The following is a 16,930-nucleotide window of genomic DNA, read 5'->3' on the forward strand; positions in this document are numbered from 1 at the left end:
TTGTTAGGAATCATATGTAAATGTGTATTAAAGACAATATCTTATGATGGGTCATTGCAAAGGGGGATTATCCAACTTAAGGGTTTAACATGTATAAAATTTGAGTAAAGTGGGTAGAATTCTTTTTTGTTACCTTGCTAACAGTATTTTTAGTTGATATTATTATATTGTTATTGTTTTTCAATGTAGAAATCCTATTGGAAAATATTGAATATATGTTAGCTTTTCTTTGATGTTCCTAATATTTTGGTTATTTTTCAACTTTTTCAACAATTTTCATTATTTTTTTATATGACAGGGGGACCAGTCAAAGCAGATGCAGTTATCAGTGCTACAGGATAACAAACCAGAGGTCACTGAAGAGTACCAAGTTCTTCTACAGAACATCAGAACCCTTGGTTAGTCTTTAATTCTATGTAAAATTATATACTCCTATAAAAATCTGTATACCTAGGAAATAGTCTTCATACACATCATTAAAAACTTGAATGGTAAATGTATATTCATCTACTGCATTATTTAGATAATTACAAGTGAAGGTACTATTTGATACCCCTCATCAACAAATTAAAAAAAATGGCCATTGGTAAAATTTCATGCAGAATTTCAATTTTTTATGTTACAGTTTAAATTACTTTGTAACTACACTTTTAGATATTCTGTGATTAAATCATTTAAAGGTGACTGTAATTGTGTAAATATGCCAAAGTAATAATGAGAATGTTATCTTAAGCTACCAAGCATCTTTATGTTCAGGTGTTGGGCCTTCTGGAGCAGCCATTATAGACCCCCAGTATAGTACAGCTACCATAACTATTGATAGCAGTAACTATCCCCATGGTCTCCTACAGTTCAGCCATACATCATTGGAAGTAATCAAGGAAGAACAAGACATCACAATTAACCTGCAGATAGAGAGAAAGTTTGGAAGTATTGGTATGTTTTGTACCTTCCCTTTTTTCTTTTAAAGGTGGTAACTGAAATTTTCAGGCAGTCTGGTTGCCAGGGGATGCAAGGGGTTACAACAAACACCTATGGAAGCAAAAAAGGTGCTCTTAAATTTTGGAAAAATTGTCCAACCTACACCACCCTAAAAATTCTGGCTATGGGTCTTTCATGTCAAGAGACTTGAGACCTTTTCATACTATTTTTCTTAACAGACTCAGTTGGTACTTTTGCAGAGTAGGTGAAAAACATTCCTTTAAAAATTTGGTTGAAACAGTTACAGTTCTTATTGCAGTTTATGTAAGTACCAACTAAGTCTGCTAAAAACAGCATGAAAAGGGTTTAGTTTATAACAATTTTATTTGCTAAACTAAATGGGATAGGACACAAGTTAGTCAAACTTATGAAGTCTTCTCCCATGAATTACATTTCTTACATTATTACACAGAGCATACTACAGGGATATACAGTAATGACATGCACAAGAAAGAAAAAGAAGAAAACAACTAATATCAATTGGGTAAATAAAATAACAACAAAAGATTAGCAAATACATATAGTTTGTGTGTGGACCCAATGCCTCCAAGTATTTTAAACAACGAGGAAAAGGGTCTTTTGTGAAGACTAATGAATGACAATATACTTTTAGTTTACTGTTAAAAGTTTTCATTTTAGGTGCAATCAGGGTATCTTATGAAATAAAGGAGGGATCCATCACTCCTCTTTCCGACCAGCTTCAGGCAGCCACTGCAGGTGTGGACTTTGAGGCACAAAAGGGATACATCGACATTGGTGATGGTGAATCATTTGCTACTGTTAAAGTTATAGTAAAGGATGATACTACACCAGAACTGAATGAAGCTTTCATAGTAGAACTGACAGGGGTTACACTACTGGATAACTCTCTGTTATCTAATATGCCTCCTCAGCTTGGTATGTTCAAGAAATTTCTTCTTTTGATTGAGTTCTGTCTGTTATCTAATATGCCTCCTCAGCTTGGTTTGTTCTAGGAATTTCTCCTTTTGGTTGAGTGTGTCTCTCTGTTATCTAATATGCCTCCTCAGCTTTGTATGTTCTATGAATTTCTTCTTTTGATTGAGTTCTCTCTGTTATCTAACATGCCTCCTCAGCTTGGTTTGTTCTATGAATTTCTTCTTTTGATTGAGTTCTCTCTGTTATCTAACATGCCTCCTCAGCTTGGTTTGTTCTATGAATTTCTTCTTTTGATTGAGTTCTCTCTGTTATCTAATATGCCTCCTCAGATTGGTTTGTTCTATGAATTTCTCCTTTTGGTTGAGTGTGTCTCTCTGTTATCTAACATGTCTCCTCAGCTTGGTTTGTTCTAGGAATTTCTTCTTTTGATTGAGCTCTCTGTGTTATCTAACATGCCTCCTCAGATTGGTTTGTTCTAGGAATTTCTCCTTTTGGTTTAGCATGTCTCTCTGTTATCTAATATGCCTCCTCAGCTTGGTATGTTCGTTCTAGGAATTTCTTTTTTTTTTTTTTGATTGAGTGTATCTCTCTGAATTTTACAATTTTATGATTTATATAGTAAAATTAACAGTGTATCAACTAAATACTAAATACTGAAAATTGATTGATTCAAACCCAGCTACAATAATTGGTGAAGACCCATATGTGCATACTATAAGGTATGGATTCCTTTCATATTTTAGTAACTCAAATGGTCTTTGAGCATATAGATATTTCTCTGTAAAATCAATGTAGATTTTCAATTGTCGTTTTAAGATTCTTTTGACAATTACAATTAAAAATGAATGTAAAAGATGGAATTCTACGGAACCCAATTTTAGCAAAATTTGTTTTATTTATATTTCAGGAGCAACAGATTTAAAATCTGAGATAATTATATCCGCCAATGATGGAACTAAAGGAGTTGTTAGTTTTGCATCTGATTCATACAGGTTAGAATATGATAAAATCCATGTTATATTATTTTGACATTGTTTATGATATGACCCTCATCTTTGTATTTGTAATATGCCAACAGTATATTAGACTTTTGCAGATCTGGAGAGTGTTTAGGGGTTTGGAAAACCTCCTTTTGTTGGAAATTATGTTAATCTTTCCATTATTTGAGCAAAAATATTAATACCTCCTTCTTTTATGGATTCCTCTTTTCAAAATTAGATTTGTGCTTTGATGAACTAATATATATGAAGAACAAAAAGGGCATGATCAAATGAGGTACAGGACATGTATATCTTTTGAAAATTTATTTTATGAGTTATTATGCTGAATCAGCACATTTATTGTTTATATTTAGAATTTCATATACTGTTACAATGTTGTATTTTAACACAATTTTAACTATGTTTGATTCTTATGTTCACAGTGTAGCTGTAGATGAGATAACTAAGAACATTACCCTTACTGTACTGAGGGATCAGGGAACATTTGGTGACATCACTGTCTTCTGCTATGCCCAGAGTATAACTACAGGGGCTACAAGGGGAGAAGACTATCAGTTCATAGCACAGGTATGTGTCTATTCTGTTTATTCAGTGAAATCATTTTTTTTTCTAATTTATTAAGTTGCCCTTAAATATTTATGTACTCACTGGAAGGAATTAATTAATAGACATGAAATTTCTCGTAATGGACGTCACTTTTCATTCAATCAGTCACCTTTCTAAAAAAGTCTATGTTAAAATCAGTGTGACAGAAGTCAGGACAATACCAAGAGACGTATAGATTCAGATCAAATGTCTGTAGTGGTTTTAATTCTTATTTTTATTTTTCTAGGAATTGGCATTTGCAGACAAGGAGAGTAGAAAGTATATACTAATAGAGATATTTAATGATGATATCCCTGAACCTGATGAGATTTTTGAAGTGATACTTGCCAGCCCACAGAAGGGGGCTATTCTTGGGACACCAATAAGAGGTCTGTTATTTACAAACCAATTCAGAAAGTTTTTTGACATATTTTTGTATTAATCATTTGGTTTTCAAGATCAATCATTTGATCAATCATTTGATCAATCATTTCAGTACAATAATTTAAGATCCAATTCCCACAGTCTTTAAGGTTGATCTGCGCGTTCTTTTCATAGATTGATTTTATCATTTTTCCAAACTACCAGTAATTATTTTAAAAATGAAATGTGAGCTTACTCTTGAAATATTTGATTTTTTAAATTGTTGATTTAACAGATTCTTTAAAAGCAGTATATTTTTATTACAGCTAATGTTACCATACTTGCCAATGATGATTCCAGTGGTCACTTCAGTTTTGAAACAAATAGTCCCATCACTATAGAAGAGACAAATGGGGCTACCAAAGGAGAAGCTGTGTTGAAGATAACAAGAGGTCCTGGTGTTTATGGTACTGTAAATGTACCATATAAAGTTACCCCTGAGGTAGCCTCTAACACACATGATATATCACCCATGCAGAGTATTATAGTGTTTACAGACAGACAGGTAAACAACTATTCATTTTAATACCTCATCATACATTGTTACATAATGATATGTATGCCCTCTCTTTTTAATTGATACATATGTCTCCGTATGTAGTAGTCAAATTTGCTGGATGAATTATACTTTAAAATGCTATTACTATTCTCATTTGTTTTTTTCCCTAGCCATTTGCAGAGATAAGATTAGAAGCAGTAGATGATATTGAACCAGAACAGGTAGAAAGATTCACTGTTACTCTGCTTCAGCCCACAGATGGTGGATTACTAGGAGATATCACAGAGAAAGTTATCATTGTTAATCCTAATGATTCTCCTAATGGACTGATACAGATATATGCTAGAGGAACTACGTAAGTACATTCTTAATTGAGGTCTTGACCATATTTAAAGGAAGAATTATTGTGGAACTTTTTATGGAATTTTTTCATTTTACTTCACTAAAAATATAGGACTTTGAGTGTTTAATGATTGGATCTTAATAACCATTTTTTTCATGTTCATATATATATATATAAATTAATTTTTGTATAAGATGCTTATGTTAAATAAATGTTTTTTTTTTTTATATATATATTGCAGAAACAAGACAATATCTGTAGATGAAAGCATTGGACTACTTCACTTTGACATACAGAGATCACAGGGGACTGATGGGAAGGTCACTGTTGATATGGCAACTCAGCCAGGGACAGCCATCACCAATACAGATATTACCACTGTGACCTTGACCCCTTTACAGATCATTCCTGCCACCCAAGTTGTCAACTGGTACAGCTATACTATGAATGGCTCAGTATATGTTGCTATGCTTACAAACTTCCGAGTTGGAGAATTTACAACAGACATTGGTAGTGATGGTTCAGCAGAAGCCATTAATGTTGATCGACTTTTCCATTCTACAATATTCAGATGGCAAGGGGAGCTTATCCCAGTACAGGTATATATATATATATATATATATATATATGTACTTCTGACATATAGGCTTTTCTGTATATTTGTAATCTATACATGAAAAGTTTACTTTCCATTCACATTAAATTCCTGCACTAATTGCTTCTGTTTGAATTAAAGTAACATTATTTTACGTTGTGAAATGAGGTAGAGGAGACTATTTTATAAAAGTGTGACTAATACTGTGTATGAAAACACAATATCTATTTTCACATTTCATTTAGAGTTTTTTTATGTTTCAGACTATAGAAACTGATACTGCATCAGCAGCAGTGTCCTTCAAAATAGATGGCAATACTTACCTTGCCATAAGTAATACAGGCAATGTCAGGCGATACCAGGCAAAGTCCAGAATTTATAAAGTCAACAGCTCAGGAACTTTAGTTGTTGTGAGTAATAAAAATATTATTTGCTTTGTTTGCTCTTATTTTAACATCTAAATAATCTTAACTCCTCGAAGGGTTAATGTTACTTTTAAATTATTGGATGGGTTAAAATGATGATTTTGCTAGCCTTGTGTTTTTCAATGCTAAAAGTGCTGTTTTATTTTAATTTCTTCTATCAATGAGGAACTGACCAGTTGTTGAGATGATAGTTCTGGTCATTTTACATTGTAGCTCCAAGAACTATCAACATCAGGAGCCAAAGATGTAACATACTTTTCCTCTGGAAATGACCATTTTCTTGTGTTAGTCAATTCAAAAGATAACAATGGTAACACTTTAGTACCAGTCGATATATTCAAATGGGACAAGTCAATTGGTATGTTTACATTTACACCATGGCAACAACTGACCAATCAGGGAGCAGAAGGAGTGGCTGTTTTTGAGATGGAGGGTGTGGTCTACATGGTTGTTGCTAATAACTACAACTCTGAGAAGAAAACTTACCTTGTTGAGTATGTTATACTTATAGATAACTTTTTACTATCTCCACAAGATTAATTTTCTATTAAACTGGACATGACCACTAATTTTTTTTATTTTTTAGCTCTATTATATACAAGTTGAATTCTAACCAAAAGTTCTCTGAGCACCAAAGAGTCAGAACAGAAGGAGCTATAGATGTTACTCATGTCCTGTTTAAATCTCTTAACCTACTGATGTTTGCCAATAATAGAGGGGATTCTATCAGTAGCCCACAGAAATCCTGGGTATACCGCTGGGACTCGACAACACAGATGTTCTTTAAACACAGTGATTTAGATACATATAGAGTAGAAGATGTAGAAGTTCTTATGGGAGGTGATGGCATTGGTAGGAATCTTTGATGTATATTGTTTTATCACAGATTATAAAAAAGAAGATATCATTTGCCTTCAATCAGTTCACAAGATTTTAAATTAAAAGTTCATTTTCTCTGATTATCAATACCTAGTGGGTATTTTTGTAAGGGAGCTTATTTTGATAATTGGAGCAGTCTATGCAAAAATCGGAAAAATAATTCCTCAAAATAATTGCCCTGGCTTAAGTACTTATCACACTAATTAGCACCAAAATTAAAAATGCTAATCCCCCAAAAAATTACCTTACATCATACTTTTGTCAATTGAAACTACTATCACATATGGAATAAAGTTTTCTGTCCAAATAAAGCATTTCTGTGTGAAATATTAGCTTTATTAAATATAAAAACTATGTTTTATTGCCTTGATTTCAGCATACCTGATAGTCTCCAACAGTATTGGGAATTCTGAAATTTTCTCATGGCATGCACAAGACCAGAAGTTTATCTCGATGTGGACTGGACCACCAACCACCAACATGGTACCTGTTCTGATTCCTCAGACTTCTGGACCTTTACCATTGGTTGCCATTGGTAGTATAGGGGCTGCCCAGAATGTCACTCTTTACCAGTTAGTGAAGACTAAAGATAGTGACTTTTCACCAAGGTAGTCGAATCCGCATTTACTTGTGTATTGTTCAAGAGGTTCATTCATTCACTGATTTCATATCCTTTAATTCTCTTAATCATAAAACTAATTATCAGAGATTTCTTCTTATTCTTGTCCACCAAATTAACATGCTATCAAATTTGTCAATTAGCAAGAAATATTTTATGTAAAGGATAGATAGCAAGGTCAATATATATATATTTGCAAATTTCTATTTATTCATAAACTGTGAAAGTACTATTGTTCATGGGGTACCAATTTTTGTGGTTTTTGTGGGTAGACCAAACCATGAAATTTGGTTCCCAATAAAAAGGAGAATCCCATTGATGTGTATACTGGAAACCTCATAACAACAAAATTGAAGAATCCACAAACTTATGTTTCATCCCTAATCAATGAAAATTGGTATCCACAAATTAAAGTACTGGGTACTTTCACAGTACAGTAATACATTTATCTGGAAACATACCGCACTGTGGTTTAAATTAATTGTCAATATTATTTCAGGACTATTACAATGTCCTTTGAACCTGGTCAAAGAACATTACACACAACTGTTCAAATAATACAGGACAACCAACCAGAGGAGAAGGAAACATTTTATGTAACTTTGACCAATCCAACAGGTGGAGCTGAAATAGGTCCACACAACATGATAACTGTTGATATCCTGTCTAACGACAATGCTAATGGTGAAATAGAGTTTCCCCCTGTATGTCTTCTTTTATTATAGCTTTCTGATAGATACAATTTCTTTTTCTTTTTTTTTTTTGATATTTAAGCAAAATTTACTTCATTTTATTGAAGCTACAGTTTGAGGAGGATAAGCTATTAGACAGGAGGTGATTCATGCATGCTAAAAACCCACCATATTCAGTTTTATTTCTTGTTCGAAAACCATTATAGATCACATAACCAGTCTTAGTTTTTCATCCAGGGTTTGCACTTTTGAGATAAGATTTACATAGATTGTACATGAAATTAAAGTGTAGTTTTCTCAAAAGTACAGATCTAAATACAGAAAGGACTATTGTCTCTTAAAAATATAGCATATGTAGACCAAAAAAGCATCATCTGATCCATGGGTTTTTCTACACCATGAATCACCTTACCATAAGCAGTGTCTGAATTTTATATTGACTGGTACTATTTGTTTTCCGTGTATACTGCTTGTAGAAGTTATGCTTTTGTATAGATTTTGAGCCTTAATTGTTTATTTATATGATAAATGCCTGGTTAAACCTTTCTGAACACATCATTTTTAGTTTTGCAAAATTGCACAAAAACTAAGAAATGCTTCAAAATGCCTAGAAAAAACAGGACACATATAGTGTTAGTATAACACTTTACAAAGGGAGATAACCATATTTTTTCAAGTTTTATGTTTTGAGTGAAATGATAAGAATCTTCCTTTCTTTTGTAGTCATCTTTGGAAGTGTTGGTGACTGAGGAGGATGGTAAAGACAACCTAGTGGAGATTATGGTCCTTAGGAAATTTGGTTTCTTTGGTAGGGTAGTAGTGAAATGGATGGCAACAGGTGATCAGAATGGACTGTTGGATATTACTCCACTTGAGGGAACAGTATGTTATGTAGACTATTGGTTTGAATATTTTGACTAAGTTTTTAACTATGTACTGTCAAAATAGTAGAGAACACTGCTAGCAATATAAATCTAGGTTATGAGATATTTTATTACCATAATTTACAAGATTTGCATAAGCTTGTTCTGGTAATTTTCAGTACTAATTGACACTGGTCTCATTGCTGGTTTTTAAATTTTACTGTTGTCTGTTCATACTTTGAATGTCTGTCCCATAATATTTTTTTCATAAAAATCTCTGCAACACCTCTGTGGAACAACTTAAGTTTAGAATGTAGCTTTGTAACCTACTTTGAAAGGTTGTTGGAGGAGCATCTACAGGCTTATCCTATGGACACATTTATTCAGTTACATTGTACATGTATCATTGAACCACAGTTTGATAGTTAGTTGTCTGTTATTCCATTTGTGTTTAATACATGTGTAGAACTATAATACTTTGTCTACTTCCAGATAGAATTTCCTGATGGCCAGTCCCAGGCCTTTATTAAACTAACTATACTGAATGACAACCTAGCAGAGTTACCAGAGGTTACATACATACGTCTGACAGAGATCATAGAATCTGGATCTACAGAGCCAAACAAAGGAGCGATAATAGGTATGGCAATACATGATTCATAATCTATGGTTAATCGTTTATAAAGAAATGATAATTAGTATAAAATAATTGCAACTTTGGATTTTGACAGCATCATGTGGAATATCTGGATGAGTGTGTGTGAGCCCTGAGATATTCAACATGATATTGTCAGTTACTTAGTCAAAAGTAACTATTATATTATTTATCAGTTATCCAGTTGTTGCTGTTTCAATTATTTTAATGTATTTCTAGTTTTTGAAATACTTTTGTAGAGCAAGTCATTAGTAGTGAAGCTACACACTGTTGATACATGATATCAGTTTCATGCAAAACTCTGATGACATCGCCATCACTCCCAATCTTTTGATGGATATTTTCGAATGTCTTGTCATGTACAAGAGAAAGAGAAATATCTGTCGGAAAAATCACAGATTACTGATAAAAGTGCATCATTCATGGATACAAGTTATTTTTTATGGTCCAACAGATATTGCTGGCTGTCTTTAAATGAAACTTGTCAATTAAGTTTGAAAATTAAATATTTTTAAATTTTTTTCTTTTTTTACTTAAGCATGTAAACCCCAAACTAAAAAAAACATTCTAACTTTGGGAGCTTTTGCTAAAAGAAATTAAGACTAGCCATGGAAATACATTATATTTGTGCCTATTCTCAACTACTTCCAAAGCACATTTCTTACCTCCACTCATCAAGTGATGGTATATTGGAATCACCTTGTCCATCTTTCATCTGTTCATAAACCTGTTTGTCCATCCATCCAAATTTTGTCGCAATTATCTTGGCTTCCATAGCATTTAGATGTGACATATGTTGTAAGCCATTTTGGTTGCTCTTCCATATCAACTTCCTGTTTGAGTGGGGTATGACTAGCATGACAATGCATGCAACGTTCTGTTTTTCTTTTAATGTACTTATTCAAATCTATAGGTAAAAGTAATGTTGCCAAGATGATTGTACAAGCAAATGATTCTCCTTATGGTGTTATTCTGTGGGAACGGGAGTCAATTGTCTTACCAGAACCAGAAGGAACTGACTTCACTCAAGAAGTCTACATTACTAGGCAACAAGGCAAGATGGGGCAGCTACAAATCTCCTTCCAGTAAGTTGCTTTTTGAAATGAAATATGTAACAAGTTTGTTTAAGATTGTACATGTATAGTTATTGTACTGGCCTAAATTGAATGAGCATTAATAGTCAGGCAGGACCGAGCAAATTTTGTTAATACACATGTACTTAGTCCTCGATGTGTGATCATAAGTTTTAGTAGTTTGTGTTCATGTTTTTTGTTGTCCAACATTCTCTCATTTTATAGGACAGGGATAGCTACTGGTTACCCAGTAGATAGGAGAGCTGTTTCAGGAGAAGATTACATAGCCAGACAAAGTACCGTTGTCATGCAGGAAAATGTTACTAGAGTACCTATCCAGCTGGTGATTAAACAGGTATGGAAAAAGCCACTATATGAGAAGTTAAGGGGAATGTGCAGGGATACTACTTTAAATATATTGTAACTACTTATTGATTCCTTTGTTCTCATTAATTTGCAATGTGATTAAATAAACAACAAATCATGGACCATTAAATCTAAGAGTAAACGGAAAAATTGAACCAATAAACTCAGAATGTCACAATATTATACTTCAGCATTTGGAACTACCAATAACCAACTTGAAACACTTTTGAATAAATTTGATTATATTCTGTGCTTTGATTTATGAATATTACGTTTAGACTCATATTTGAACTCCACAAACCATTAAGTTGAATAAATATAACTTTGTATTTTTTAATCGTAATTTCAGGACAGCATGCCAGAAGCTGATGAGTCATTTGTTGTAAACATAACAGGAGTATCGGTGATGGGACTGACTCCACCAGCAGGAGCTGAACCTAGTGTTAAAGTCCCTGGCAATATCCTTGTTGTTACAATCACAGAGAATGATGATGCTAGAGGCTTGGTGGAATTTGATGTCACAACTGTAAGTGTGTGGTATTTGTTACTGTTCCTTTGTTGTGGTAGATATGAATGTTTATGGATCTAAGATAATAAGATTTATAGTAGTTGTAGAAGTCTCTTTATTTTGGTTTCTAAGGTCTTAAAAAAGCCACTGTCCTAATGAGCATCTAAGGTCTTAAAAATCCACAATCCCAATGAGTTTCTTAAGTGTTACAAAGCAACAATCTGGATGAGATTCTAAGGTCTTAAAAATACACAATACTAATGAGGTTCTGAGGTCTTATAAAGCCACAACCCCAATGAGAGTCTAAGGTCTTACAATGCCACAATCCCAGCAAGTTTTGAAGTCTTACAAAGTCACAATCCAAATGAGATTCTGAGGTCTTATGAAGCCACAATATGAATGAAGTTCTAAAGTCTTACAAGAAGCCACAATCCCAATAAGATTCTATGGTCTTACAAAGCCACAATTCCAATAAGACTCTGAGGTCTTACAAAGCCACAATCCCATTGAGAGTCTAAGGTGAAACAAAGCCACAATCCAAATGATATTCTGAGGTCTTACAAAGCCATAATCCCAATGAAATTCTAAGGTCTCACAAAGCCACATATCCAAATTAGATTCTGAGGTCTCTAAAAACCACAATCCCAATGAGTTTCCTAGGTCTTATGAAGCCACAGTCCCAATGATGTTAAAATTCTTACAAAGCAACAATCCAAATGAGATTCTAAGGTCTTACAAAGCTACAATCCCAATGAGAGCCTTAAGTCTTACAAAGCCACAATCCCAATGAGGTTCCAAAGTATAATCCAAATGAGTCTGTAATTTCTTACAAAGCCACAATCCTAATGAGATTCTGAGGTCTGACAAAGCCACAATCCCAATAAGAGTCTAAGGTCCTACTAAGCCATAATCCCAATAAGATTCTAAGGTCTCACAAAGCTACAATCCCAATGAGTTTCTTAGATCCTACAAAGCCACAATCCTTATGAGTTTTTTAAGGTCTTACAAAACCACAATCCCAATGAGAGTCTAAGGTCTTAAAGAGCCACTATCCCAATGAGATTCTGAAGTCTAATAAATCCACAATCCAAATGACTTTCTAAGGTTTTACAAAAGCCACAATCCCAATGCATTTCTGAAGTCTAACATAGCCACAATCCAAATGAGTTTCTAACGTCTTAAAAAATTAAAATCCCAATGAGTTTCTAAAGTCTTACAAAAGCCGCAAACCCAATGAGTTTCTAAGGTCTTACAAAGCCACAATCCCAATGAGTTTCTAGGGTCTTACAAAGCCACAATCCTAATGAAATTCAGAGGTCTTTCAGTGCCACAATCCCAGAGTTTCTACACAGGCAAATGTGCCACACATGAGAATCATATGGTTTGCATCATATGATTATCATATAAATCGAGCACCATATGATAATCATATGTTTTTAAGCCAAAATTACCATATGAGAATCATATGAGAATCATATGATAATCATATGACTATCATATGTTCAATATCATGTGATTACCATATGATTATCATATGAATCGAGCACCATATGATTATCATATGTGGCACATTTGGCTTTCTTACAAAGCCGCAACCCAAAGTTTCAAATTTCCTACAAAAGCCACAATCCTAATGAGTTTCTATTGTTGTGTTGTACAGATTAGACTTGTCATAACATTTATTTTTTGTTTACAAACTTCAGTGAGTATTTTAAATTACATTAACTATGCTATCAGTGATCCATTGAGAAATATGTTTATTAAAAAAAACAGTGATATGAACTCAAAACTCCATCAATATACAAAATTTTACGGAACCACAAAAAAAAAATGCTTTTTCAATGATTAAGTGAAGAAATGTGAAATCAATGAAAAGTTGAACAGCTTGGATTTTAAATGAATGTTCATAAGCATTGCTATTTGTTATCTTATATATTTCTATCTGAGTTTTTATATATTTGATTAGAATATAGAGGGTAGAATTGACACATATGAAGAGTACGGCAAGAACACAACTATATCTCTGAAGGTCAAAAGAAAAATTGGTGTATTAGGTACAGTAACTGTATCATGGCAAGCTGAACCAAGGGAAGCAACTTATCTTGACTTTGGACCACCAAGTGGCAGTGTTATGTTGATGGATGGTCAAGAATCAGGGGAGATAATTATCACAATAATGGATGACACAGATCCTGAAGAAATGGAGGTAAGAATGGTTACATAAATTAATAGAGATTATGTAGCATGTTATGATATATTAGCTTAAATAGCAATACCAATCTGATTTGCATATATCATTTTAGTTTGTTTATGATAAAACTTACTCTGACCCCCTACATGTACATTGTGGAGACAAAATGATTTAAAGTACAAATAGTATCCCTTATTTATATGAAAAAATACATTACATTATAGTGTATTATTTATTTTCTTTAGACGTTTGATATCAAGTTATTATCAGTAGTTGGTGGATCATCACTAGGACCTAACAAAGTAGTCAGGGTGGCCATCTTGAAAAATGATTCTCCAAATGGACTTTTTAGATTTGTACAGAAAAAGGTAAACTGATAATATATTATGAATGAACTATTGCTCATTGGGTACCTGGTTTTGACAATTCTACGAATGCTGTTGCTTTTTATTCTTTGCTGTAATAAGAATTACATGTGTGTAAAATGCATGAAATGCATTCACTTTTTACAATTAGAGCGTAAAACAAATGCCTATCATATCTTACATATGTTAAAAAAGACATTTTTTTCTTACTGCACTTTTTTTTCTAACATTAAGGTTACAGTTAAAGAATCTAAAAGTGATTCAGACCCTGAAGGGGAAGTAACTCTAGATATAGAGAGAATGCAAGGAAAGGAAGGAGTAGTAAATCTACAATGGAGACTGAATGCTGAAGCTGTTAATGATTTTATTGAACCTATTGCTGGAACAATAAAGTTCGGTGAGGTAATGAAAAAATTTAAGGTTTTGGAAAAATATTTATATTTTTTGTTTGTTAAAAGATGTCTTCATTCTTGTATACTCATAAAATGCAGTTGAGAACCACAACAGTCTAGGAAACAGCTAGTTTCGATGATTAAATACAAATCAAATCTTAGCTTTTTCCAAGATAAGAATGGTCAAAACATGGCACCTGAATGTTTACAAAAAATTCGTAATCAGCTTATCATTACCAGACAATTCAACCCATATATATTTCAGACCATGACAGTAGGAGAATGCATAAGAACAATAAAAGCCATAAATCAAAACAAATGTTTCTTTGGGAGCATTTAAGGTGTTACATTCTTCATATTATGTTCATTTCTAATATGACGTCTTCATATTGTCAAACATTATATGTCGGTACAACCCCACATTTAGCACCTGCATACTGTCTCTTTTCTTTTGCTGTCACTTTGAGACAAAACACTCATTTAAAAAGGTTTATGCAATGATTTAACAGCTGAGAGGTTATTTAATTGAAATCAATTATATAAATACACACATTTATCACATACGATGACATAAATATACAAATTTAATCCAACTTTCATATGGGGGAGGTTGAACGGAACAGACATTATTTCGGCTATGCTTAGGGAAATTTTTGTCACAAAAATTACTGTATTTGTCATATAAGAAAAGAAATAATTCCTTCTGGGGGTAGATTTGTACTCATTTTAACATGGGTTTGGCATTTATATTCTCATTAAACACCTCGCTCGGTGTTAAATAATAGAATATAAATGCTGTAGCCATGTTAAAATGAGTACAAATCTACCCCCTCCACGAATTATTTCTTTATTAAGGTGTGATTTTAATACTTTCTTATCCGTATATGATAAAATCATATAATAAATATTCTAGTACATAAAATATTTTTAAAGGGTGAGATAAAGAAGAGTATAAGCTTGAGAACAAAAATGGACAACATTTTAGAAGGAGAGGAAAAATTCCTCATATCTTTAATATCAGCTGACAATAATGCCGATATCTCCCATTCTGGTGGGGATGCTGTCATTGTCCTTCTTCCTGACCCAGGATCAGCTGGCACTGTTATGATTCTGCCAGATTACAGAACAGTGTATATAGGAGAACCAGGAGAATCAAGTTCTATGTACAATGGACAAACAGATATTTTGTTAAGTAGAGGGGCTGGTATCTATGGAGATATAGCAGTGACTTGGACCATAACCCCACGTGATCTGGATGCATTTATGCAGGTTGAAGGGACAGCTCAGTTTGGAGATTTGCAGCCAACTGCTAAAATTGTTCTTCAGGTACTGCCAGATTCAGATTAGCAATATCTTTCTATACATTTATTCTGTATCTACAAGCCTATTAAATTTGTTTAGATTTGACATAAAAAAATGTATGAGATGAATTATACTAATACAGTGGCTTTCTATGGGTGAAGTATTATAGAAAATATTTTTTGCTTTTACTGATGTGGTTATATTTTATCTGTTTGCTTTTTTTTACAATTTTCATTATGGTCATAAGTAAAATAGGTTTTTTTTACTTTCATAGTCTAAAGATGACACTGCTGCTGAATTAAGAAGAATCTACACCCTCCAGATAAACTCAGCCACTAATGGTGCTAGTATTTCTAGTGTTCCTGGAAGTTTTGTATCTAATGTGGTATATGTAGCCAGTGACTATCCTCATGGACTGTTTGAATTTTCATTGCCTGAGATCACACCTATTACAGAAAATACCGCAAAGGTATTAAAACTGAGCTAATCATGAATTATATCATTGTCAGAGCAAACTTTTTCATGACTTGATATCAGTGAAATTATATGTAAGATAAAATTAAGATGTAATTAGGAAATTTCAATTATTTGAGAAATTACTGAAGACAGTTATTTACTGTATTGGGTACAATATGTACTTTCCTTGTATATATGTAGGTTGGGTCATTTCAGTACCCTGCTTGTACATGTATTTTGTTCATTTTCCTCATATAGAAAGCTATGGTGTTTCAAGGTTCTCATTATAGTTTTACCATTTCAGGTAAACATCCCCATCATAAGACAGTATGGCAGGAACAATCAGGTTCTAATCTCATACACCACTACACCAGGTACAGCCGAGGAATATAAAGACTTCTATCCTGCTTCTGGTACTCTTATATTCCAGCATAACGAAAGACAGAAAAATGTAGAGATTACAATTGCTCAGGATGACTTACCTGAAGGGCCTGAAATGTTTTACCTTAATCTTACATCAGCCAGGCTGAGTATTCCTAGGTAAGGTTATAATTACCTTGAATATTTATGTAATTTTGTAAGACTAATAAAAAGTGCTTTAAATGCCAGTGTGGGAAAACTTTTGAGTTGTAAAATAATGTCTATGATTATGTCATTGCAGTAACAACAATTATACAGAGATCAATGGTTTGCGGTTAGATATGGCTCCTGCAATTGGACCCATAGGTGTCAAGACTATTCTGATACAGAAAAATGACAATGCCGAGGGCACCATAGAGTTCCAGTCTGATCATTTTACAGGTAGGCTTAATGCTTCAAA

At 33.2% G+C, this 16,930-nt stretch overlaps 1 protein-coding gene across 1 annotated transcript in view; it reads left to right on the plus strand.

The window, feature by feature from the left end:
- LOC148622113 (adhesion G protein-coupled receptor V1-like) overlaps window positions 1-16,930 on the plus strand; it is a 78,063-nt gene that overhangs the window by 36,261 nt on the left and 24,872 nt on the right. Inside the window, exons 45-70 of the mRNA XM_088571696.1 lie at window positions 299-398; window positions 757-936; window positions 1,621-1,878; window positions 2,786-2,870; window positions 3,302-3,446; window positions 3,712-3,853; window positions 4,154-4,392; window positions 4,557-4,741; window positions 4,971-5,328; window positions 5,588-5,734; window positions 5,963-6,243; window positions 6,336-6,601; window positions 7,005-7,236; window positions 7,747-7,951; window positions 8,663-8,821; window positions 9,295-9,442; window positions 10,371-10,542; window positions 10,756-10,885; window positions 11,246-11,422; window positions 13,371-13,610; window positions 13,841-13,963; window positions 14,195-14,362; window positions 15,286-15,678; window positions 15,929-16,123; window positions 16,415-16,650; window positions 16,772-16,911. Of these exons, the coding sequence (XP_088427822.1) occupies window positions 299-398; window positions 757-936; window positions 1,621-1,878; window positions 2,786-2,870; window positions 3,302-3,446; window positions 3,712-3,853; window positions 4,154-4,392; window positions 4,557-4,741; window positions 4,971-5,328; window positions 5,588-5,734; window positions 5,963-6,243; window positions 6,336-6,601; window positions 7,005-7,236; window positions 7,747-7,951; window positions 8,663-8,821; window positions 9,295-9,442; window positions 10,371-10,542; window positions 10,756-10,885; window positions 11,246-11,422; window positions 13,371-13,610; window positions 13,841-13,963; window positions 14,195-14,362; window positions 15,286-15,678; window positions 15,929-16,123; window positions 16,415-16,650; window positions 16,772-16,911 (5,104 nt within the window). The remainder of the gene's footprint in view (window positions 1-298; window positions 399-756; window positions 937-1,620; window positions 1,879-2,785; window positions 2,871-3,301; window positions 3,447-3,711; window positions 3,854-4,153; window positions 4,393-4,556; window positions 4,742-4,970; window positions 5,329-5,587; window positions 5,735-5,962; window positions 6,244-6,335; window positions 6,602-7,004; window positions 7,237-7,746; window positions 7,952-8,662; window positions 8,822-9,294; window positions 9,443-10,370; window positions 10,543-10,755; window positions 10,886-11,245; window positions 11,423-13,370; window positions 13,611-13,840; window positions 13,964-14,194; window positions 14,363-15,285; window positions 15,679-15,928; window positions 16,124-16,414; window positions 16,651-16,771; window positions 16,912-16,930) is intronic.

Source organism: Perna viridis, chromosome 3 (assembly GCF_037379345.1).
Source record: "Perna viridis isolate PV_CMFRI_1.1 ecotype Kerala chromosome 3, ASM3737934v1, whole genome shotgun sequence".
Classification (NCBI taxonomy): domain Eukaryota; kingdom Metazoa; phylum Mollusca; class Bivalvia; order Mytilida; family Mytilidae; genus Perna; species Perna viridis.